This window comes from Apteryx rowi, unplaced genomic scaffold (genome assembly GCF_003343035.1).
Source record: "Apteryx rowi isolate R43461 unplaced genomic scaffold, aptRow1 scaffold_5, whole genome shotgun sequence".
NCBI classification, from domain to species: domain Eukaryota; kingdom Metazoa; phylum Chordata; class Aves; order Apterygiformes; family Apterygidae; genus Apteryx; species Apteryx rowi.
In genome coordinates, this window is record NW_020450760.1 from 8,748,871 (window position 1) to 8,774,354 (window position 25,484).

The window sequence follows — 25,484 nt, forward strand, 5'->3', positions numbered from 1 at the left end:
ACCCACAACAGTGTCACCCATGCTAGCCTGCCCTTTAATCCTTACCCATAAGCTCTCGACTCGCTCTTCATCCACCCCTAGGCACAGCTCAATACATTCCAGTTGCTCTCTCACAYAAAGAGCAACTCCRCCACCTCGCYTTCCTGGCCTGTCTTTCCTAAAAAGCACGTAGCCATCCATGACAGCACTCCAGTCAYGCGAGCTATCCCACCATGTCTCTGTAATGGCATATATATATGGCACATATATAATGGCACATATATATATGTGTTTTTTCTGCAGTCTGCAAGTTTTCTATAGTATTGCTCTTTCAGTATTACAATCAAGTAATGTTAAGAAATGGAGGAGGTTGGCTGGGGAGATGGGTGTAATATAAATAGGAAACTTAAGAGCATGATCATATATTTTAAAAATTTGCATCTGTTTACAAATCAGACGTTACCTCACTTACAAAAGTGCTACAATCTACCTAAAAAAAMCATCTGAATTCGGGGAAAAGTAACTCATTCCTTTTCAGTCAGATGTTTATTTTTCCCTTTGGTTTCTTGTATTCTCAGTGGAACAGACCAATGTGAAGAAACAAATAGAATGTTAGGAATTTCCATCCATTCAGTTCCCATCCTCCTAGAGCTCTGCTGAGTGGGAATTCAGCTGGAAAGGGGAAGACCTGATCCCTGCTTTTGGTTATATCTAGTGACTGTCACATGAGGCACACCCATCACAGGCAGCTGGCTCTGGAGTCAGGGTTTGTTTCTTTTACAGTGGAGCACCTTATTTATTTAGGAAGAATTAGACTCCTTCTTGCCTGTTTTCTAATTGTTTTGATGACTCTTACATTGTGATTGTCACTGGCACGAGCCTTAGAAAGAGGGGTGAGACAAATTCTGCCCCAGAATAATCCGAAGCCTAGCAGTGTGTGAACCCAGTCGTCTGCAGGGCCCTCATGCATTGAGTGATGCTATAAGCAATAAAATACAGGCAAAAATTGGACACCATCTTGTTACATTGAATTTTGTTGCTTGCTGATGTTTATTTACGCTTCTCCAGGGAACATGGGGAGAGTGCAGGTGACCATCTGCTTGAACAAGAGCTTTGTGTGGGTACAAGCTCTCTTCTGCTTCTCTTGCATATGGGAGAGCAACAGTAAGCACTTGTCACACAGGGAATTCTTGGCTTGGCAGGGTGATACCTAACAAGCCATCTCAAAGACTGGCAGCTCTGGAAAGCAGGCTGACCAGTTGACACCTGGAGTTTAAGGAAGTTTTAATACCTAAATTCCAATTTAGGCAGGATTTAGGTGAACTAGAGCTCATCTACTTTGATTTGTTTTCTTAAGCTGTCTTCTTTTTTAGGTGTCATTTTTGAAGGCTTTGCCTTCTATATTTTATAGTGCCTTATGAAATGAGACCTTGAGCCTGATTGAGGCTCTTAGGCAACAGAAGATGAATATGAATGATAATAATAGATATTATGTTAGCATGAAGGAAAGTATTATGTGCTTTCAAATAAAACTATTCAAGCTACAAGAATGAGGCAGAAGGATGAAAATCTTAAATATATTATATTTATCTAGACTTACAAATCAAGATTTGCAAAACAGGAGACTTCCAGAAGATGCATTTAAACTTCTTAACATAATCTTTATTTTGGGTTACAGATTTTTCCAATAGAAAATTTAGTAGTGTAAATATTGATTAGGGAAATTACAAATAAATAAAAATTAACCTTCATGTGCACTTCTTTGATGATACCAGAGTTATCATGACATTGAAGACACATTTGATTTTTAAATTCACTTTTTTCCTCGGCTGATGATAGTTAGTATTATGGGGACAACAGTCAATCTCTGAGTCAATCTCAGTACTTTTACTGAGTAATGTAAGGCAAAATTAGTAGGCTCTAAAGTTAGGTATCTAGTCCTCAGCACAGATGATGGTTTTAATTCAGTACTAAGTTACACTTTGTAAAATGGGAAGAGGTGAGGGAGTATCTGAGCTCTTTCAGTAGAAGTATGGTGACTAACAATTAAAAAATAAAACTGGCCACACTATTTGTACATTACAGGCTGTTTATGTGCATTATATGTATATATAATTTGACCCAGTTGACCAGTAATGTACCCAATAATACACGTTTTCCATAAAGAATTCTGTTCAGTCTGAAAATACCAAGAAGTGGAATACCAGGATTTCAATTAGTAATTAGTCATAATGATTAATCACCTTCATTCCTAAATATATTTGTGTTATTCTTCATTTTCTCTCTTTAGCCTCTGTCATTGGCTCTTGTTGCCAAGCCCTTTGATATGAAGTATTCTCTCTACAAAAGTATGCTATGGTCATGTCAGCAGCATATGATGAAAAGTGAAGAAACTGAATTCTTTAGGGCAATTTTTCTATTGGCAGGGGAAGTTTCTGCATCATCCAGAATTTTAAGTATTCTTTTCAAAACACAGTCACAAAAATTGAATGCAATATTCCAGTATTGGTGTCATCATGTCATTTTTCATCTGCAGCATAAATAACACATTCTCCCTTATTTATGTAACCAAAAACAAGTTCACTCTTTATGTCTTGACTGCTCATTTAAAGCTCATTCTGACTTGCTTTTCCACTAAGATTCCCAAGTCCTTTATGATTTTATTTCTATGATAAGCCTGCTATTGCAGATGTAATCTGTATTTCTTTTTCTGAGGTATATGGCTTCTAGTTATGACTCTGTAAAACCTGATTTTGTTTGAACAGGCAAGCTTAATAGACTATTTAGACTGTTGTATCCAAATGTCATGTCTTCCACATTATATACTATTGCATCCTTGTCTGAATCATCCATAAAATGTACCTGCAGTTGTTTTAATACTTACTTATGAATCATGGATAAAAGTATTTATTAATGTTGTTCCTAAAACTGCTTGTTAAGGAATTCCAACAGAAACACACACAGTTGATAATGATTCCCAGTGGCAATTAATTCTTGAGCTATGTACGTCATTTCTTAATTCATTTATAGAACCCATAGATCCTTGTAAACTTCAGTGGATTTTTTATAAGGAGCAGAAGCTGAAGAACAATAAAAAGCAGTAAAAAAGATTGATGTAAGCTGGGACATTTACATTCAAGGGGTAAATTGTTTTTCCTAAGTGAAAGAGAATTTTTATTGTTATCAGTCTTTAGCTTGGTGGCTCATTGGTTGTATTTTGCAGTTTACAAAAGTTCTGATTTGACTGTAGCTTATTGTATGCAGAGGTTTCCTGGGGCTTTGTGTGATGGACAGGGCAAAGGTCTTGCAAGCGGCATTGAGAGGAAGTTAACTGTGAAGCTTGAACTGGGTAAAGTCTGATAAAATACTTTAATGACAAGCAGCCAGTGAGTAGGAAAGCCAGAATTCAAAAAGCAGTAAAGAGGAATTTCCGTGGTAATTYGTACATATAGTGGAAGTGAAGGAAAGGTTTCTCCCTTTTTTGCTAAAAGACTGAGACAGGAAAGAGAAGACTAAAATGGCTACTTAGGGAACTCTAGGGGTGACCTGAAAAATGGAAAAGATAAATAAGAATGATATGCAGAAGCTGTGTGGTGTATCTTATTATGTAATAGTTAAGCAAAAGAAGCTATTTATGCATAAGGTATCACTTAATAGAGTTTGTGAAAGAGAATACCCAAGGAACAGCCGGAAAAGATGGTACAGAAATATGAAGACATAAGCAATGAGGAGAGATAAGGCTGCACTGACAGCTGCATATTTGCAGATACCTACTGCCAAGAGGGTTTGGGAGGCTCATCTAAAAATGTAATCTATGAAAGTAAGTGAACATAAAGATAAGACAAAAGATAGTGGCAGGAAACAGAATTGAGGAACGTATGTATTGCATTGGAGAACACAGAAAAGGAAGAGATAGTGGGATAGCAAAGAAGTATAGAAAGGCATGTAGTTCTTCCTGACAAGGTAATGAAGTAAGACAAGTACCAGCATTCAAAAGGAAGAAAGAATCATATATGGTAGAAGAAAAAATGACTTGCAGATAGATGAGAAAAATCAGAATTTCATACTAACACCAAGACCTATGTAATTCCTTGGTATAAGGGATCGAGAGGCAAGTCAGCAGGGTGAATATAGAAAACAGAAGACAGTGTTATCTGCCATAGGCAAGGATATATGATATGACCTAAAGCTGAAAAGGATCCTAATGAGGCCTAAAGTATGCATCTAATTAGCCTACATGAGAAGACAAGTTACAGTTCCATTTACACATCAAAAAAGTTCAAGAACAACTGGGAAACATACAGAAAGAAGTAGGGTCTCAGAGGCTCTTCTGTGGAGTTCTTCTGGTCAGTAGAAAAGGAAGGTGGAAGTAAATAACAAGAGAAGAAGATTTGGAGTAGTTTTCTCTTTGGGAAGCAATCATAGAAATAAACTCTGAAGAATTATTCTACCTAGCCCTGTGGGGCATCAACCATGGCATGACTGATAAAAACTTGAGAACAGTTAAGAAAGAAGGGACAAAATCTGGTGAAGCTACTGTGGCATACAGCACTAGTTCCATTATTCAGGAAGAAGAAAATCAGGTAAAGCTTACATCAGTGGATAAATAATATGGCAGGCATAAGGTTGGATATCAAGTAGAAAGTATGTTACAGTTATTAAGAGCAGTAGTCAGGTAGTGCACTCAGAAAAAATGGGCTGTACTTAATCCAGCAGAGAAACAGCTGAATGTAGTATACTGTTGGTGCAGTCCTCTCCTCAGTTAGTAATCCATTTGTTCCCTACTTTAAAAGTAATTTTAAAAACTGAACAGTAGTGAAGGTTGTTTTAAGTAAAGCACATTTCTACCTTAATTGTAATATAATTTTATGATTATTTAAATGCCTCATTAAGCTCTTCTACTTAACTGAAATTTCTAACTGCTAGTAATCGAATAGCATGTCCTGGTTTAGGCAGCAAAACAAGAGTTGTCTTCTTCATAATTCTTCTGTGTTTACTAATGATCAGAATGGCTTTTCTTAACACTTAGTTTTTTAAAGAAGTGAAATTAATACACATATTACTAACAAAACAGCTGTGGAGCTTTGTAGGAATCCCATCAACAAAGAGGCAAGGACTAAGAGTAGAGAGAACCAGCTGGTTAATCAGAAGAGAAGGTTGCTTGTTGAAGAAACTTTCATCCTTGAAACTTCAACTGGGGGTCATTTTATCCTTGGCAGGACTGCTTGCATGAGGTGTAATTTTTTATTCTCATTGCTCAATCAGTATGACGRCTTTGGTTCTAATGCAGTGCAAGTCTTGACTCTGGTTTAAATTATTCCCTGATGGTTTCTTTAAAAATAACAAATAAAAATAATAACAATAAAATCTGAATATAAAAGATATAATTAATTTAAATCTCTGTCTGGCTGTGAAAACTTTATTTATTATACTCAGTACTTGACAGTTATTCAGAAAAAACAAATAAACAATCCGATAGCAACTGCCAGAAACTGCAGAAGTTGACCACACATATATATCCTCAACAGTCAAAAGAAGAATAGTTTGTTTTTTTCTGAATAACTGTCAAGTACTGAGTTTCTTATTCAGAGCAATTCAAACTATGAAGTACAAGATTTCAGCTACTGTAGTCATCCAAGTCTATATCGCCATTGTATAGTTTAATGTACATTCAAGTGATGTTTCTGTTTATCCTCTGGAATTGTATTGTAATCACATAGAATATTTTTATGAATCTGTTTGTTCCACAGGCTGGTATTTTGGACAGTCTAAGAAAATATTCTGTTCTTTTCATAGTTGTTTCCATAAACAGTTTTCATAGAAGAAAAAAAAATGGCTTTTTTTCTAGTAAATATTCCTATTATCTAGTTTATAATAGTTGCCTATTGGAGCCAATATTTATTTGTAAAACCTGTGACTAGATAGTAGGAAAATAAATTGTTTTATTTTTAGAGTTTGTTTTAATTTGTATTATAATTCCCAAAGGAAAAGTTTAGGGTGGATGTTCTCGGTCAGATAGTCAAGAAAAAAAGAATTCTGAGTACAAAGTTCTTAAAATTTAATTTGAGGCAAAAGGCAATAAATCAATTATCTACAACTAGTGGTAGGCAGGCAGAATGTTGTCCTATAGATCTTTTAACATTTTTCAGGTCACAAGAAGCAAGTTAAAACAGGGGCCGACAGGAGGAGCACAGCATCATTTACCCATTTTGCATTAGAAGCTCAGTGTTGTTGCTTGCAGATCAAGAAGGGCTAGGAAAATAAGTAATAAGTGACTGTATAAAGCAAATGAAAGTGGAAGAAGAGGATGTGAATAATATATTTAAATATAATTTGAATACAGTAGGCAAACATAATTTGGAAATTTTTATCACTRGGGTACGTACAATAGCTGATTAACTTTTAATGGGAATGCTGGTTCCCTTGCAAATTGAATCCAGATTTTCTGACTGAGGCAAGGGAAGGATAGTGTCAAAAACAGTGCAGTTGTAAAGGAAATTTCTTGGATTACATTATAAGTTGCATTTCTTCAGTACTTCTGCTTCCTTGAAAACACAAATGAGATCAAAATTCGTTGTCTTGTGTTACTAGTGAAAAAGGCAGTGGGGTTCTTAGAGTGCTGTCTCCTTGTGAAGTCACTGGGGTTTCCTGACTAGGTGGCTCCCTATGAGATTTATATAGGATTTCCATAAAGAATGCAGTGAGAAAAATTATTTTAACAGATGAATGGGCTTTTTACTGTCACAGACAGGTCAGAAGAGCAAAGATAAGGCAGACAAGGTTTCATCTGAATGGTGCCAAGAACTTAAGCATAAAAGAACTATGTCCAGAAATACTTGCAAAAAAGGACTCCAGGCCTAAATCTTTCATAGCCAGCAATTCTGCTGGCCTCTGGTGTCTAACTATGATATAGCATTTGAAATTTAGAAATAATTAGTTGCAAGGCAATACTACTGAGTAGCTCATAGTACTGGATTGCAGTTTAGATACAATCTAGTATGGTAGTCCAGGAAACTGCACTCTTTATGACTTCTATGAGATAATTTAAAGAGAATGCACACTTTATCTTTACTAACAGTATACACCTAAATAATGAGCTCGCAGGGAAATTGATATAGGTAGATTTTAGAGACTCGTGATAGAAGTGTATATGAATATTTAATCTCATTTGTGGCATGCCTACAATAAATTGGGAAAAAAACACTGGTATTCTTGGTATGTCCTGAACCAGTGAAATGTAAATTGTAGAGAAATCTTGATTTGAAGTCAGTATGCACAGCCCTCTGCGCTTTATATGCTTCTGCCTCTAWTTCAAGAAGACTAGTATATAATATTGCTAAGTCTTTCAGCTGGAAGAAGAAAAATAGGGACAATAGAAAAATCACAATAGTTCATGGACTATTACAGAAATAAATTACTTCTGYACACGGTATATCTCATTATATCTTCATCTGATCTGAGAAAGTTTTTTCCARGTCAGATTTTGATAGCTATAATACTAAGAGTTGGTATTTTAGGTAGTGTACTACCCACTATGTGTATGGTTGTTGTATAGCAATGTATAAAAGGCCATGTATTATTAAGCCTACACGTGTAGGCATTTGATTAATGACAACTGTGCATGGGAAGTAGGGGCCTCTGTAACTTGTTGTTTCCCATAATACTTCAATTAACTATTAAGTGCCTGGTAAACTGATGAAACTAAAAATATATGGGAACAAGTGTTTAAGATTCCTATTCATGTAGACTGCTGTAAGAAGGAACCTGGGAGGTTTCATTTTCACTGGTACATCCTGTATGTTATATTTCTCATCCTAAATTTGATTTACATGACATATCTGCTGTTTTCTCCTCACTGATCTCTATCTGTGAAAACTTCTGCCTGCATAAAATGGATGAAATGAAAACTTCCTCCTCAAGGGATAACTTCAGTGCTTTCAAAGTCAAAGTGAGGTCCATGCATCTTTGGTAGTATAAATAATGTTATTTAAGTATGTTTGCATAGTGGAGAAATCCAGGATGGTTTTAAACCACCTACTTCACAGGCCACTTGGTGTATGGCCATGGCATGAGAGATCTGAGCAGAGTTTAATTTATCCTGTCTGACTTTTGGGGCTTGTCCTACCAAGCTAAGCAGATGAAAGCCAACTCAAGTGCAGTCTCTGCTGGCACTGCAGTGTATTCACTACTCTTTGTTTTAAAAAATAGAAAAGATTGCTCAGCTTTCTGATTTACCTCTTGGGTTAGATATCTTGGGATAGTTATCTAGACAAATAAAAGGACAAGATTAAAATCTTTGACCTATATTTTTACACTTTTTGGATAGATATGTTGAATTACTGAGAAATGGTTTATAAATCACAGCATATTTCAAATTTAGTTCATGCTTTAAAAAATAATGCTTACATAAGAGTCTTCCCATACAAAAAGAAGAAATACTGTGGCCAAATTCAATATTTGCTACTTTTAGGGAATTTTATTCCCAAGAATTGCAAGAATTGGCCATATGAAAACTGTTTTGAGGATAGTGGGGAAAAAGTTGAAGTGTCTGATTAATATATACAGTTATTTATAAAATAAAAAGATAATCTGTCTTTACATCTAGATACTTTTTTGATAAGTACTCATTTCAGTGAATCAATAAACATGAAACTTCAAGAGATAAATTAGATCAAACGTTAGTCTTTTAGACTATTCATTTACTGTACTCATTGAGATTTACAGTTAAAATATTCCTGTCAAAAGAAAAGTACCATTTATCTAATCCAGTTTCCTATGAAAATACAATTAGGTGATTTTGGGAGTCTTCAATTACCTAATTGAATAAGAGAATAATTTATATCTCACAGTCAGTAACTTGCGATGCTGATTATTACTCAATTTTTGGTAAAAGAGCATGCAATCTACTCTAGCTACTACATACAATGAAATATCTATATATATTTTACTAAAGAATGTTAAATGCATAGTGGCCTCTACAACAAAGATTAATATGCTGTGATATATTCTTTTCATAATCAAAAGGTGAGTGTATCATTTGCTTCAGCTATATGAAAATGAAAATTTAACTCTCCAAGACCATTCTGGCTTTCAGACTACTTTTGGCAAGATTTCAAAAATCTGTAACATTTAAATTGAATCTAGTGTTTCTTAAAATTACTACTGCTAGCTACTTTCCAGTTTATTTGCCATTTAGTTATCAGTAAACATATGTTGCTAATCTATGCTGAAAGGTTGTTCAGAAAGTGATTCTTAATTTGAAGAGTCATTTAGAGGCTTTTATGATGTTGAACAAACGTCTCATAAAGTTGAGGGCCAGGTTTCAAGACCAGTTTCCAAATGGGCACACATAGTGAATATAAACATTATATATGTGATTTATGCTCATAACTCCGATATTTTGGGTAAAATCCCTCCCTCCTGAAAGTTAATGGCAAAACTCCTATGAACTTCAGTGTAGTCAGATTGTCAACACTGACTTCTAAAAAAACTCATGAATTGATCTCTGGAATTATATTCTCAGAATACCTCATAATAACAAAAAAAAAAAGATTTTGTCATCTGATTATTAGACATTCTTTCAGGAATTTCAATCTGTACATTGTCTTTGAATGAATTAATTTATTTGCAAATAGCTAGTGCAGGTTACAGTAATAATCACTATCATTAAAATAGGCTTTTTGTTTAAAAATGCCTCAATGGTTGATCTTTAAAAATAAGGTGCACCCTTTTATGCATATAGGCACTGAGAAGAGTGCTTAGATTATAGGAATATCAAATGACTTGCAGGTTTTAAACAAGTAAGAGGAGGTATTTATTCATAGAGCAAGTGTTCAAGCCATGAGCCTTATATTATGGGTTCACATTGGTTCAAAAAGCTGTTAGACAAATTCATGCAATAAATACAAACATACATCTCAGGCTTAGGAAACTCCTGAATGTAAGGAGAATAAACCAAAGGAGAGTAAACCAAGTATATCACTTGGTATAGTGTACCTCTGTACACTCATCCATTTCCTTCATGTGCATCCATTGTTGAATTCTGTCAGAGACAAAATGTTCAGGTAAATGAACCAATCATCTGGCTTGGTATCTTTTCTTTTTTCTTATGAGGTTCCTGTTTATCTGAAAAGCATCACTATACAAATATGGATGTGTAAGTGAAAATAAGAAGATGCAAGCATTGGCCAGCAATTGCCATCTACAGTATCTTTTTTATTAGGCCATATCAGTGGTTAAAGGTGGTGATATTATTCAGTCCAGAACTCATCAGATTCTTAAACTTTCCTAAAATTTCAGGCTGGGATTCATCTCACTTTATCTATATCCATTACTATCTAGATATGCCTTTTTTGCTCTATTTCCAGTGGAGGAAATTAAATAATATATTATATTAGATCCTTAATATACTTTAGAGACATTGTATTTCAATGGATAATGTTTCCCACCACAGTGCAATTCAGCAGTGAAATAATTAGACCTAGCATTCTTCTTTTGGACTAGAACGCATGTTGTAGAAAGTTATGTAGTCTTGATTTTCAAACACTAGAAAATCTCCCATATCCCTGGGTAAGTTACCTCAGTAGCTAATCAGCCTCATTAATAAAAAAAGTTAAACCTTATTTAAATTTTAAATTTTTCTAGCTTTGGCTTCCCACTCGTGCCTATCATAATGTCTTTTCATGTTCCCTTGAAAAGATGTTTACTATCCAAAATATTTTCCCAAGAAAGATACTTATGGTCTTGATTTGAATGAATCAGTTCTCCAAWCTTTTTTTGAATTGAGTATTTTAATGTCTTATTATAAGGCGTGTTTTCCAGAACTCATGTAATTATTGCAGATATTCCCTCAATTCTTTCCACTTCCTTAGTGTCCTTTTTGAAGTGTGGGCACCAGAAATTAGATACAGTATTTCACTCATGATTTTGCTAATGCTCTATTCTGAGATAATATCAGTCTTGTATTTGTTTTAGATATTATCCTGGTCTAAGGATCATATTCACCCTCTTATGTAAAGCTTCACAGTAGGAGACAGTCTTCAGTTGATTACTTTCTATGACTCCCCAGCCCTTTTCAGTCACTGCTTTCCAGGACAGCAGCTCCATTTTGCAATTGTGACCTACATTCTTCCCTCACTGATGCATAAGTTTGCATTTGTTTGTATAATAACATATTATGTTTGAAAGGRGCCCTTTTGCCAAGTGATTTATCAGTCTGAGTAAATGGTTCATCTCCAGCTATCATGCTGTCCTTAAAGACTTGGCTAAGGCTGATCATCATCCCAAAGTTGTTACTAGCTGAAAAGCAATAGAATAGAATATCGTCATGTCTTAGGAATTAATTCCATTTAAATATTTCCATAAGGATTGGTTGTCATTTCATATGTTTGTGGGCATGTAAGATTCATCACTGCGTCATGCGGTCTCACCTTTGGCTGACCAAGTTAGGAAAGTGTTTTACTTCACAATAGGTTCATTTATAGTCTACTTAAGCACTAGGGCAGATTCTGTTTACTGCCAAGAGAAGAGGGGAATCTTACCAAATGATATTAACAGTTCCAAGGAGTTGGGGAGTCAGTAGTCTGGAGGATTCTTGAATAAGAAGAAGATTATTAATTCTTATTGAAGGGGAAAATGGTAAAATGTTAATCTAAATAGTACTTCTTCAGAGAAATGGGAATAAGGGGTGGCGCATATCCCAAACCAAGTCCCTTTTCTGTGAAGACAAACTTGAAGAGGTAGTATTTTCATCAGAAAAATTCTTCAGTACCATGATTTGATAGTTATTGATGTCTTGAAAGCTGGGTAATATAGAAAAGCTTCTTGAAACTGATGTAAGGATAGGCAGCTGTAAGCAGTTTTCTGTTTGTCAGCCTTTATAACCTTTGTAACTGTGTTTCTGTATTTGAAGACATCGTAAATAAATTATTTTCTTTTACCTTAACCTGGCTTTTCTCAAGAGCATTTTTAGAATAAACGTCAGTCACCACATTCCATCCCTATGTGTGAGGCTTTCTTTAAAACTGAGCTACTGTACTACTTTCTCGGGGTCTAGAATTCTTATGCAATTTCCAGGGCATTGAAAGGATAATAAGATATATCTCTGCTAAACAGCATGGTTTAATTTGGAATTTGCAATTTTATCTGTATAGAAAATGCATCCCATTGGTGTGCTGCAGAATAGTAGGGACCACTACCACTGAACACTGATGGTGATGACAGTTTGCAGCACTATAATGCCACCAATTTTTGTGTCATTTGCAAATTTTATCAGTAATAATTTTAGATTTGATTCCATGTTATTAATAAAATGAGGAACCATACACTGTTATAAACCAATCTGTATAGTTTAATAAAAACATTTTCCGAAATTATAAGGAAATTTTGAGATCCAACAGTTAACCATTTTTTAAATCATTTAATTTTTGTGTAATTCTCATATTTCTAGTAAGCAAGCTAGGCAGAACTAAGACAAACACTTTACAGAAGTCTATTTTGTCATCCAAATTTGTAATTGCATCAAATAATTTTATAAAGTGTATTTGACAAAACCTAGCCCTGTATGTTAATGGCAATGCTTGAATTGCTATCTTCTATCAGCTTGTATCACAGAGGTAAATATTAACAATTTTTACTTTTCAAAGACATTTCTTTGATTATTGGAATACCTACTAGAGTATATACTAGTCTATAAATTAACATTTTTTTTCTTACAACTACAAGAGTAGGCGTTTTGCTGGCATAATCAGTGTTCAAAATAAACTGTTTGCAACATGTGAAGGTCATGGGACAATTTGGGATAATTTAAATGTAAGCTTACAATATCCTAAGACTTAGAGGCCTTGGTTTGCTTATTGTTTTATGGAACCTGGAAGATCTCTGTCCCAGTAGATCGAATTTTGTTTTAGGGAGGGAATGGAAGAGCTAAATTTTTTCTAAAAGTGCTAAATTTGAGGAAGTCATATTACCTCTTTGTGATTCATTTTTACCTCCTGTTGAATACAGATAATGATACTCTTTTTAAAAAGCTTTGAGATCCTCTTGTAAAATGTACTACATAAAAAGCATTTTTAGTTCATTAACTCTTTGCATAGAATTCCAATGGGTAGGACTCTTGAGGTCTTCAAGAATGATATTAGCACTGGATATCTTCAACTAAGTGTAATTTCTGTTTTACATAATGTCTTTTGGGTTTTAAATACCAAATCTCTTTTCTCTTATAGAGAAGTTGATCAGGATTCTGGTGGTCACATCAGCTTCAAAGAGTTTGAATCTACAGTGAAGTRTGGACAAGATGAAGTATCAACAGTGTACTTTGCCTAAAGTATATTCTCTAGTGAAAGACAAAGTGAAAACTTTAGATCTCAAGATATTTAAAAAATCAATGAAACTTCATTTGTTTCAGTTAGCATTTTAAGAACTTTGACTATAAATGTAGTTCAGAAGAACAGCCTTTGAAGCTTTACTGTTGACAAGTAGGGTTTATTAATTTACATGTGTATGAATGTGTAGAATACTTAAAATATTTGAAATCTCTATTGATTTCCAATCACCCTGGTTAGGAACTGCAACTGTATGCTTTTTCATTTTGACTTAACAGATGAGAAAGGAGTGACTCTGATTTCCAGTTGCTATGAAATGTTCACTTTTTCAACAGTCCTTTGTTGACAGAACAAAATATCTCACCCATGTACAAACTGAGTAAATATATGACTGATAATGCCTGGTCTTTTAGACTCAATAGTGTATTTGTCTTTCCTTTATTGTTTCATTTTCACATATTGTTCAGTATATATTCTACACATTATTTTTAATTTTACATTTATTGGTGAATTATCTACATGATGTAATTCTGAACAACAAAAAAAATCAAATCAAGAGTTGTATATGTACCATAAAAATAAGGAAGCAAAAGCAGCATAAATACTTAGCTTTTCCCTTTTGAAACAGTTTTTAAAGTGGAGATAAGAATAAGTCTTTAAAGTATACATGATGTTCCATAGTCTGTCAGGCTGAAAATACTGTAGATACAAATTTTCAGCTGACTTTGAGTGAAGAATTTGGATGTATGCACTTTAGCAAGATCAGAGAATTTTCCAAGAGCTGCGGGGAAGCATAAGAATCTCTCACTGTCTACACACCTATCTTCTCTCTCTCTCTCTCTCTCTCTCCCTCCCTTCCTCCCTCCCTTCCTCTCTCATCTAGTAACTGATTATGGAGATGTTCTTGCCTACTTTAACTTTTATACACCCATCCAAGCTGTGCTATGGTGAGATAAATCCTTCTTATTCAATTCATTTTATCTATGATCAGTTACTTCCCACTGCCTTTATGTGTTCATATTAATAATAATAGATAATAAAGATTTGATTATGGTCACTATATCTGATCGTATGGTCCACTCTCTTGCTCTATTTCTATTTATCTGCCAGTTGTTGAATTACTTGGATTAGAGATTTGTTCTGGAATTGTCCAGAAGCAAACCCCTCCTCAGGTGGGCTTGCAGGCTCTAGCACATAATTACTACTCCTGTAGATAAATAACAAATAATAATGATCAGTAAGAGGAAGAGAATAGCTATCAATCCTACTCTAAATCAAGAGGGAAGTCTCCATTTTTTTTTCTAAATTTAAGTGAGACATGCCAGAGTGTAATATGCAGGTGAGGTATTTATAAATGCAGGTGAGGTATTTATAAGATGATGTCTACGTTTTCTGTTCCTGTATGGTTTACATGTATATATATATATATATATATATATATCCTACTAGACACACATAAAGTGAAATTTTTCTCTTCTTTAAGGCAGATAGTGCATAAATGATGGTAGGAAATTGGAGATTCTGAGTATATCAGTAGATATATCTGATTTTATATATAAGAACCAGATATCCATTAGGTGAAATGAGCTGTAACTCAAATAACTTGCTTTATGTGCTAATCAGTGAGAGAGAACTGGTGATTCCTTTGAAAGGTGGGTGATAGCAAGACATGCTAATAGATTGGGGGTTTTGTCTTAGAAATGCCATTTCCCAATAGATGAATGTTTTCATAAGAGAATCATCACCATGGATATTAATTAGCAATATCATCACAGCTTCTGCAGAGACGCAGAAAATTGAATTATTATCCCACAGGGATAGTTTCTACAGGTCTAGACGCATTCACAAGGAAGTGTATGATGGTGTGCTGTACCATTACTTACACTCTATTTTTTTTGGTCAATAGACTTCCGTTTCCATGGTGCTCAATCCATGTATGTTTCCTAAACACTAAATCCATGCAGTAGTATTTTTTTTTACTACTTTTTTTTAATATGATTTATTTAAAAAATAATTATCTATCTAGTTCATAAGGGCAGCTGATCTGAGAAGTTTCCAAGTTCTGAAAGTCTAGTGTCTGGTAGTAACTTTTATTCATAGATTAAAAAATCTATGGCCCCTTTTGTTTAACTTTCTGGTCTGACTGTGGTTTGTTATTTAAATATCTGACAATATTTGCAGTTCATAAACTTTATACTATACAAGTATAATCTTCTGTTAAAGATTATAATGGACAAAAAGGTCTTTGTATGCTTTTCCCTTAAAAAAAAATGTTTATCTTATATATGGCAAGAAGCTTAAGAGAGAAAAGAGCTATTTCCTTTAGTTTCATGTACTCTCAATCCTCATTTCCCAAGTACTTGAAAAGCTGCTATAAACTTGAATTACTGAGAACAGAAACTCCAGGAGAGGCCAGTGAAATTATTTTACCATGTTGCTGAAGTTTTTTAGAGAAAAACAGAACTTTAATAAAGGATCATAAGTGTTCTTGTTTCTCCTCCCATGAGGACTCACTGAAATTAACTGTGCAGATGACCACAACTGGGTGGAACTGAGTAGGCTCTGGTGATACTCTCCCTACTGAATACTTGAATAAAAATTAATTACTGGTTTGTGTTTATCAGGGTTTTGGCTAGCAAAGTGTGGAAACACTTCAGTTATCGCTACAGATTGATAAAATGACATTTAGTAGCTGGGTGAAGTGGTGGGATATTCTCTGTAATGGTTTGGCAAACAGTAAGAGCAATAGCTACCCAATTATTGGAGGAAAAAGATCACATACTCTTCGTTTTTGTATGTTTTCTATTGCTGATGTAATGGCTCCCCTTCTGGTCAACATGAAAGGACCTGCAGAGCTAAGAGCTATGAGCTGCTGCAGCATTAGCTTGCAAGCTACAACTCTGTGACAATTCATGTCAGCTGTAAATTGACATAAAATGGGACTATACACTCATTAGTAGGTCACATTCTTATTAGGTTCAAAACAAGCTCATCCCAAGCATGTAAGGCCATCAATGGTTTGTACCCAGAAAAAAAAGTTCAATGGCTAACATCTCTGCCAGATCCTTGRGAACTGAAATGTGGCTCAACCTCCAGCAGCAAAAAGCTGAGCTGTGGTAAATATAGAGAAAGAGCCATAGCTTTGTCAGGAACAAGTAATTATTCATATATCCTGTGGCTCAGCACAGAGGTGAATCTTCAGGATTTACTTATCAGGATGTTGTACTGTGTTTTCCAAGTTTATGAGCCCATTTGCTTTCTTACTATGCAGACTTTTTTGTTTTCTGTCATCTCAGTGAATTTGCAAGCAGGATTTGCTTGTTAAGAATACCTGTGAAAAATATATTTACTTTTCTCAAGTTTTCAAATGAGGGATCAATTTATTTAAATTATTGCAGATAGATCCTTTATGTACTGAGCTTGTTGCTACCATTTTCAGTAGATAGATTACGTAACCATAAATACTATCAAAATATATTTGTTTTGTTCTCCTCGGCTTCTGTGATTCACTATAGCTGTTGAAATCTAGTAATTTTCTTTTTAAAGGATTTGGATGATTGCGTAGATGGAATGAGTGGTTGTTAAACTATGGTATTTGGGCAAGCAAACATTCCTGATAGCTTGCACAGTGTAATATACTGAAATCAGGGAGAGCTTTGATTGAAGTAGAATTCAGAGGATTGAGCCCATACCAAGATTTCTCTCRCTGAAGTAGTTTTTTTTCTTTTCTGCTGTATCAGATAATCAGTATTTTATCTGTATATACAGTAATCAAAAGAATCTAAAAGTAAATTCTTGCAGTACATCATAGAATATGTGAATGTCCCTATAAGGTCCCCAAATAAAACTTTGTGTAAAGATAGTACATTAGGGTTGCGGGAGTGTTACCGTGTGTTCTATCTTTAATCAATTAGGTGGGTGGTGACTGACAAGTCAAAACCGGTAACTAGCTGGCACACAAAATGTCACGGTTCAAGGAAAAGCTTTGGCGTGATTCTCATTTACTACAACATACCAGCTTTACACTTCTCTGGCAATGAAATGCAGTCATAAAATTAGTATGAATTACAGCTGCATCCCTGCTTTGATTCCTTAACGCTGTTCCTTGAGTGGAAAGGTATTCGAATGTAAAAAAGAGTCAGGAACTGTTTGTATAACTTTTTGTGTACAGACTGCCAATAAAGATTTGAAAAAATATATTACATCATTTTTCCATATGAAAAAGGAAGAAAAAAGGTGTTTTTTTAATGGTAGTTCTTTAAGGATCCATTTCTGACCCTTTTATTTACAAGAATTAAAATATCAGTGATGAATTTTAAAAGAACCCATAGGCTGCATATGCATTAACACTTTGGCTCAAAGTATAGTGTGATCTGAAGTGAATCTCCTAATCTTTCCCACTTTTCCCCACTGGTTCAGTTTTCAGTATGGTGCATGCAAATTAGATTCATTTTCAAGGAAAGTAAACAAGAAGTCCACTCGAGGTGCCCACTAAACATGCTTCAATGCCTAATAGAGACAATGGATCTCAGTGAGTGACTATCTTGCACCACCATAAAGTCCTCCAGCTTACATCAAGCAATCATGCACTATTAGGAGCCTCTAGAATGGTCAAGACTTTCTACCGTGTCCTGAAGTGCTTCTCATGCTATATGAATGATGAAATGGCCTATGCACCTTCAAATTTACAGTTGACTATAAATCAGTATTAGAAGGATGGTGTTAGAGCCCTTGATTACCACTCGGCCAATAGAGGAGTTGCCTACCCCAGTAGCCACTACTCAGTAGGAGAGAAGGGTTAGAAGTCAAGGATCATGAGGCTCCACAGGGTGATAGTCACTTCTGAGCACAAGAATGGGGTACTAAAACATCATGTGATTATGGTGGAGTAATGGCACAGTTGAAAAGCTTCCATTGCTCTCCACATTTGAAAGTTTTGCACCAACCACTATATTCAGAAAATTTTGAACAAAATACAGGGTGAGAACATTTCACCTAGGGGACCAGACTAAGGCTAGTCTGCAGCAAATCCCCCAAATTCCACGTGGTAAGAGCCTCAGCATCAGTCGCATCAACATACTAATCTGCTGCTTTTTCACTGACTTACTTGCTCATGTCAAGCTAGCCAGAGAAACCCTGGTGCTTATAGTTGCTTTGATATCCATGCTTCAGTGAAAATCTCAGTCTTAGTCAAATGAAATCTCTCACTAACACCRAGGAGGAGTTCTTCTGTGTGCCTAGTGTCTAGTCAAGTTTGCATTTAGATGCATTTAACTTTGGTACCTAAGTTAAACATTTTGTTTGTTTAACCATTTACTTTACTGAAAACAAGAAAACCTTGAAGAATGCAGATAAAGATGGCTCACAAACTAGTTGTGAGAAATAATATGCCTACCATAGTAAGTCTTAGGCTGAGCTGCTGCATTAAAYGACCTAAGATGATAGGCCTACTGAGAGAGTCTTAGTAACTACAGAGCATTTATGCTAGAAGGAAAGAACTTTGAAATATTTAATCTTTCTTGGAGAAGAAAGCTGTGATAGATGTTAAATAATTGTGAAATATTCAGTGACATATTGAGATATAACAGATGCTATGGAATCATGTCATAGTCAAACATTGTACTAATTTTATAAGTGTCATATATTTGTTAGCATTTCTATTTCTGGTGAAGGGCAATCTTGAGAGTTAGTAATATGTAATCCTACTGATAAAAAAGTACAAATAACAAATCATTTGAAATTCTACTTTCCTGTTCTGTTGGGGAAGCGGCAAACAGATATATTTACCTGGCTCAAAAGGCCTTAGAAGATAAAGAGCTTGAAATTCTGATTTTTGACAGCTTTGTCTTGAAAGAGAAAGGCACTATTCCAAAATTGAAAGGCTCTCCCTAAAGAGAGCATCCCTGAAGAAGGACCCTAAGTGTCTTAGATTTTCCAGATCTTTATTTGGAAGATAGGTCACTGCCTGATAAGCTAGGACATGTATTAGCATCTTGCTTTCAAGCTTTCTTTTCTCTGAGAGGCTCTTGATCTGAATTAATACCTGTAATTAAATATGATTTTTCACAATTAGCTTTGTGAAAACAAACAGATTTTACTCTTCTACTGATTTTTCAAATTTTAATACTGACCTGAAGTCACACCTACAGGAACAATTGCAGAGTCATGCAGATGTTGGAGCCCAAAAGCCCCATCTGGATAGGGACTCATAGGGTTCTACCCAAAAAAGGTTGAAAACTGGAGTCCTGAGACTTAATCTGAGTGCCACAAAATCRTAAGAACTTTTGTACAGGACAGATCCACCTAGTCCAATATCCTGTCCCTGACAGTGGGCAGTAGTGATAATTAAGCGTATAGGGTGTGCAGAGAGTGATGCCTACCTACGTAGCACACACTGTGTGTCCAGCAATCAGAGATTTAAAACTCTTTTCTATGAAGTCCCATATTATAGAAGTGATTCCATCTTTAGCCATACTTATTTCTTTCTCTGCTTTACATAGCAGCATAATGATCTTTCTCATTTTATGTTCTGCAGCTTTCATAATAATAATCTGAGGATTCAGTAGTGAGATTGAAGTATAGTTAATTCAGAAACAATGTTAGAAACCAGTTAGATTGCTCTTTATTTTTGCCATAATCTTTATTCATACATTATATAACTTTACTATCATAAATATAAGACAAAAATTATATATATCAAAAAATAAAATTCAGAAATCATATTTCTGCAACATTTAAGCACCTATGTAAATGCGAAGATTGTTCCTGCAATTTGCAAAACCTTTTAGGCACCTTCCACTGGAAGCTAACTTCCTTAAACTAACTGCTTATGTACTTTTGAAAATCCTGCAGGAATCAACCTGAATTTTTAGGTTTTTAAGATTGGGCACTTTATGTGAATAAACACAAAAGAGAAGAATTTTAAAAATCAGACACATTTTGTAGACATCCTCACTCCCGCAGTTCACTAAGAGCGTGAGGTGCAGGGCAGGGATCCTCAGGCTGCCACTTGACTACTCGCATATTTATATACTGCAGGGCAGTATCATGGAAAATATTGCCTAGAAACAAGGTTTGGGTGTTATGCTCTACTGTGCTGACAAAGCTGTGGTGCTCCAAATTTTGGAGCTGCTACTTCATAGAGAGATTTTCTCTATTCACAGCAATCCATGAGAACAGCTGCAGATTTCTAAACTTAGCAAATCACCTAAATTTACTGGAGACAAACGGAGCTTAAAAGTGAGTCGTCTGGGCTTATTAAAAAGATGGTTTAATACTGAAACTTATTAGGTGCCTTTAACACTGACTGGTCACAAACTATAATTACATTGTTGCCATGATTATAGTATTTTGTTCGTAATGATGAAAATTGGTGCAAGCTACGAGTTAATATGATGTATTAAAACTCAGATCAGGAAAGACTAATTCTCAGATGTATAGAACTGAGGACTCTAAGTCCAGAGTGAGAAGACTTGCTAGATCTATAGTTAAGAGCTGGTCAAGGCAAAAAGAACAGTAGGATCATAAAGAAAATATTTGTGGCTCTCTGATTTGTACCAGTTCTCTGTTGCAGTGATTCATTATTGCAGTTCTCTGTTCTCTATGGCAGTTCTCTAACTATAATTTGGAACTAAAAAATTTAGAAATGGTGTACGTAGGTCTAGGGACACAAAGAAATGTAGGTTCCTTTGCCCTGCTGAAATCCTAAGAACTTAAGAAATGCCCTGTAGGGTCAGATCGCTGGTCCATCTAGCTCAATAGCCTGTGTCCAGCTGTGTCAATGGGAAATGCTATTTAGGAAGAGCACACAAGCCTGGACGCTACTTGCGGTTCATTCCCCTCATCCTGCCCCAGCATCCACAGTCCCTGGATTAAGAAAGTTGGAGAGCACAGCCTTGCCTGTCTCCTTTAYTTCCTGTTTTGGACCTTGCCCGTGAATTTGTCTAATCCCCTTTAGAACCTGCTGATACTGTCTGTCCCCAAGAACCTTATGTGRCAACAAATTTCAGAAAGCCACTTCCCATAGTAAAAAAAATCTTTTCTTTCATAAATCAATCTCCTACTAGTTTCAGTGAATGTTCCTAGTTCTGGCCTTAGAAGATACTGTTAATAACAGTCTCCATTTGCCTTAATCACTACTTTTATGATTTTGTAAAGCTTGATCATATCTCCCCTCAGCCACCTCCTCCCTAGACTGAAGAGTCAGAAGCTCTGCATTTCTTAGCCCATGGCTCCACAGCACAAYGTATTCAGCAGAAGTAACAGCCGTCACAGTAACACTGTGCTTCTGTGCGGCCTGTTCAGTTTTGCTGGCAAAACCATTTGGGTCACAAGCCTCATAGTCTTAAAGACATATGAGAAAACAAGACATCTACCTTTATAGGAAAATGTTAAACACAGACTGATGCTACACCTGGAATGGACCCTTTCAGTCATCTCTGACAAAAACAAAACCTAGACTGTGGCATAAGAAAATGTAAACAATCAAGGGCTATCATGGTATATTTATGATCTTTTATATAGATTGGTAATTTCCTGACCTTACATGGCATGCTCTGAATTCTAGGAAGCTCTACAAATAAGACTTTAACTGCTAATTACTAGTGTGCAACAGCCTTCTGGCCACAGAGGAAATTCTTCAGCAGCAACTTTGCTCTCACACCTACTTTCTTTTAAAAAAGTTTTATATTGCTTTCAGCAAAGCTATAGCTCTTAACATGTACCCTGGTATCAAAGATGGAAATTTGATGAATGCACATCCAAAAGAAGAGGTGGAAAAACACCCTGAATTATATTTTATTTCAAAACTTCTATCTAATTAGGCTGCAAATAAGTAAATTATTTTTTCTTTATGACACAACCTTTAACTGCAACCAATACAGGACTGCGTTTGCCCAAGAGGAGCTCCAAGACACTTTCCCTTGGTCTCTCTTGGAGCTATTTTGAAAAAAATGTGTGTCTGCCATTACAGCCTCTTAACTGGTGCTGTGTATTCAAGCCCATCTAACATAGTTGCACATGCAGAGCAGATCAAGCTCCCTACAAAACACAGCTGAAGCTACCACAGTCTTTTTAAAACACACGGTATTAGTGGGAATGCCTTGCACTGAAGTAATAGCCATGTAGCTAGCGTTCAGGAAGAGGGACATGCTTGCTGGGCTGTTTTTCTACCATTTGAGTGGATTCAATTGACACTGGGAGAACCCTGACAAGTGCTGGAGCTGGTCATGGTAGGTGGAGAGCCCACGTGGTCATGAACCTGGAGGAAGAGACGAAAACGGAAATGCAAAGGAAGAGCAGAGCCCCCCCCCTTCAGAAACCAAGAACAGTTAATTTGGCTCCCTGGATCTCACAAGGATGTGCCCTAGGCACTTCCTGTATTGTATCAAGTATCCAAATGTGGTAAAAATGACCTGTCCGCTTCATTATTTATTAATTTATAATTATTTCATTATTATATCAAGGCTTTATTAATCTATGAACCAACACAACTGTTAAAGAATAACATTAACAAATAATGTAGATCACAAAGCTAGTCTTTGTAGGAAATAATTAAATACATATATTCAGCAAAGATTCSTCATGAACAGTTACATATTGAGGGTTTTTTGGACGCTGGAATCCCTTTATTATATGCTGCCTTGCTTTTATAAAATAATTTCAAAATCCAAATATTTAGTACTGAGTCAAATGCTTTATGGAGGCTGTATATCAGAATAATACTGACACACCAAACTTGTAATTTCATAGGAAAATCATATCAAGTTTATTTAAGAGGATCTGCTTTTAAAAAATGTGTTGATTGACATAAATATAGTACCATCCTATGATTTCTTATTGAATGGGTATTCTATTCTCTCTTATATGATCTGCCATTTTTATCTCCATTTAAGCCATTTTATGTCTTTCTCACACTGCAAAGGGATTTTAGATTAGTGTAAATGTAATTTATACTCTGTTGAACATCCATTTGTGTTTCTAGAATAGCACAAAATGGCATTACAGCAAATGAAGATCATAGGCACAGTTATTTTTAAGTAATTTTGTATGTGTTTAAAGTTGTGGGCTTCTCTGGGAGCTTGCACAGTGGAGGGGGAGAGGGTATCGCGGTCCTGGGCTGTGGTTCTCCCGTGTGTCTCGGGTTCCAGGAGGTGCTACAGCTTGCAAAGTGAGCGACAAGGACTGAAGTGGCTATCTTCCGTCTCTCACTTGAGAGGTTTGCTTTACTCTTTCCGCTACACAATGGTTATGGACGTGACATCCTGTTATTACATGAAAATGTTGAGATTTCCAGGAGATAAAATCTCAGTTAATATAAGGACCCTTTGAGCACATATCCCTGGGAAGTCTACCTCAAAATTCTTCTTATGAAAAAGCTGAAGCCAAAGCAAATGTTACATAGATTGTATTTTGTTGTTTTCCAGAGACAGACTGAATCTTCATACTCTAAAATGAATAACTTCAGATTCCTCTCTGTTTACTTGTCTATTTATTTTTCAACAGCATAAAACAAAATTTAGACTTCTGTTGCTAAAGGTGTTAAGCACAGGAGAAAAGTTTTAAATATGTTACCACCTTTAAAAAAATCCTGCTGAGAGTGTAACAGAAAAGCTGTTGGACATTGTTTTGAACAGCAGAACTGAAAAGCATCCAGAAACAAACCGGACCAACSGTGTCAGTGTCATGTCAGACAGACCAGAGCATGTTAACAGAATTGAGAAAACCTCGGAAAATGACACTGGAAATACCCTGGAAGTACAGAGGGAAATACAAAAACAGATGAAAGTAGGGTTTTCATGCAAAGGAAGTTATATTAACATGAAACTTTTTTGTTTGCTATACATCTATTCCATAAGCATGACTGTAACAGCAATACTAATTGTGTCTGTTGGTTTGCAATCCAGGTCGCCTGATGCAAACCCAACACGGGCAGAAGGACTACACAGGCACCACTGAAGGTAAAAGTGCGATTTTCAAAACTGTCTACATACATTAGTGGCATGCCCCACTGAAGTTAAATACAACATGTTACTCAATACCTTAGGGCTTGACTTGGCACAAATAGCTACACATGAGCTAATTTATGTCAGTAAAACRTGATTGAAGCTAAGCTGCTTTCAGTATCTAAGCAAGCTCATGTAATGCAACTGTGGGTGTCTCTGCACTGTGCGCCGCAGCAGAGAAATATCCCTGGACATTTTTAATACATCCCACCCATAATCAGTGGAACTGCAGCGATGCCAGTGAGGATTTTATTTTGTGGATTCTGATGATAGTGCATGAAAACAGTAATCTAGTTACACATCAGCTATGCTGGAAGTTTTGACAGGAGATTTGCAACTACACAAAGCATCTTTTTACTTAGAAACTTATATTTGATTAAAAAATCTTTGGTTTCCAATAAACAAGAAACACTACAATATCATTTTATAGTCACTTTTCAGAGCATAACAGTTAATTTAACTCTACAGTTACACCACTACTATACATAATAAAATATAYGTGATGTTCACATATCTGCAATGTAGAGCTAGGGTTATCTGAAACTTTGTATTTTTATGACTTTTAAAGCCTTAGTGTTCTGACATTCATGGTCCATCATTGCCCATGTTTGTTTGTACAGCTCCCTGGTGATTCCATGCTGGAAACTGCATCTGATCCAGTATAAAATCTTTTCCTTCCTTTAAATACTCATGATCACTATTTCAGGTATACTTACTGCAGGAACATCTACCCCTGCACAGGATCTCATTAGGCTAAACACTCCACAAACATGTCTAGAAATGAGTCTCTACCTCTAAGACCTAGGAACATATTCAATTCCTCTTTCTTCCTGCTGAGATAACCTCCTTACTCCTCTATTTTCTGAGCCATTTACTTATCTCCAGCTTCACAAATAAAGCATTTTTTTGCATGTTTTACAGAACCCACCAATGCCCCTTTCTGCATCAATCAACAGAAAACCTAAATATTTAACCTCTGTGAAATAGTCTCTGATATTATCATAAAAACTGCATGGGCAACAGTATGTTGGTAAGCTATATTTGATGTTTCTCCTCCCTGTGCCAGATAATATATGTGCATAATTGCTCAAGTGTCGTCTGGTTGAAACTTCAGATGTGTTGCTCTGATAACGAAAGTGCTGATTTGGTCCCAAACATGAAATAGAAGTGTGTTTAATGT

General features: G+C 35.7%; 1 protein-coding gene across 1 annotated transcript in view; it reads left to right on the forward strand.

The window, feature by feature from the left end:
- Positions 1 to 13,302, forward strand: part of EFCAB11 (EF-hand calcium binding domain 11) — a 69,856-nt gene extending 56,554 nt beyond the window's left edge. The window contains 1 exon segment of the mRNA XM_026079658.1: positions 13,203 to 13,302. Within this exon segment, the coding sequence (XP_025935443.1) occupies positions 13,203 to 13,302 (100 nt within the window).
- Positions 13,303 to 25,484: the final 12,182 nt, after the last annotated feature.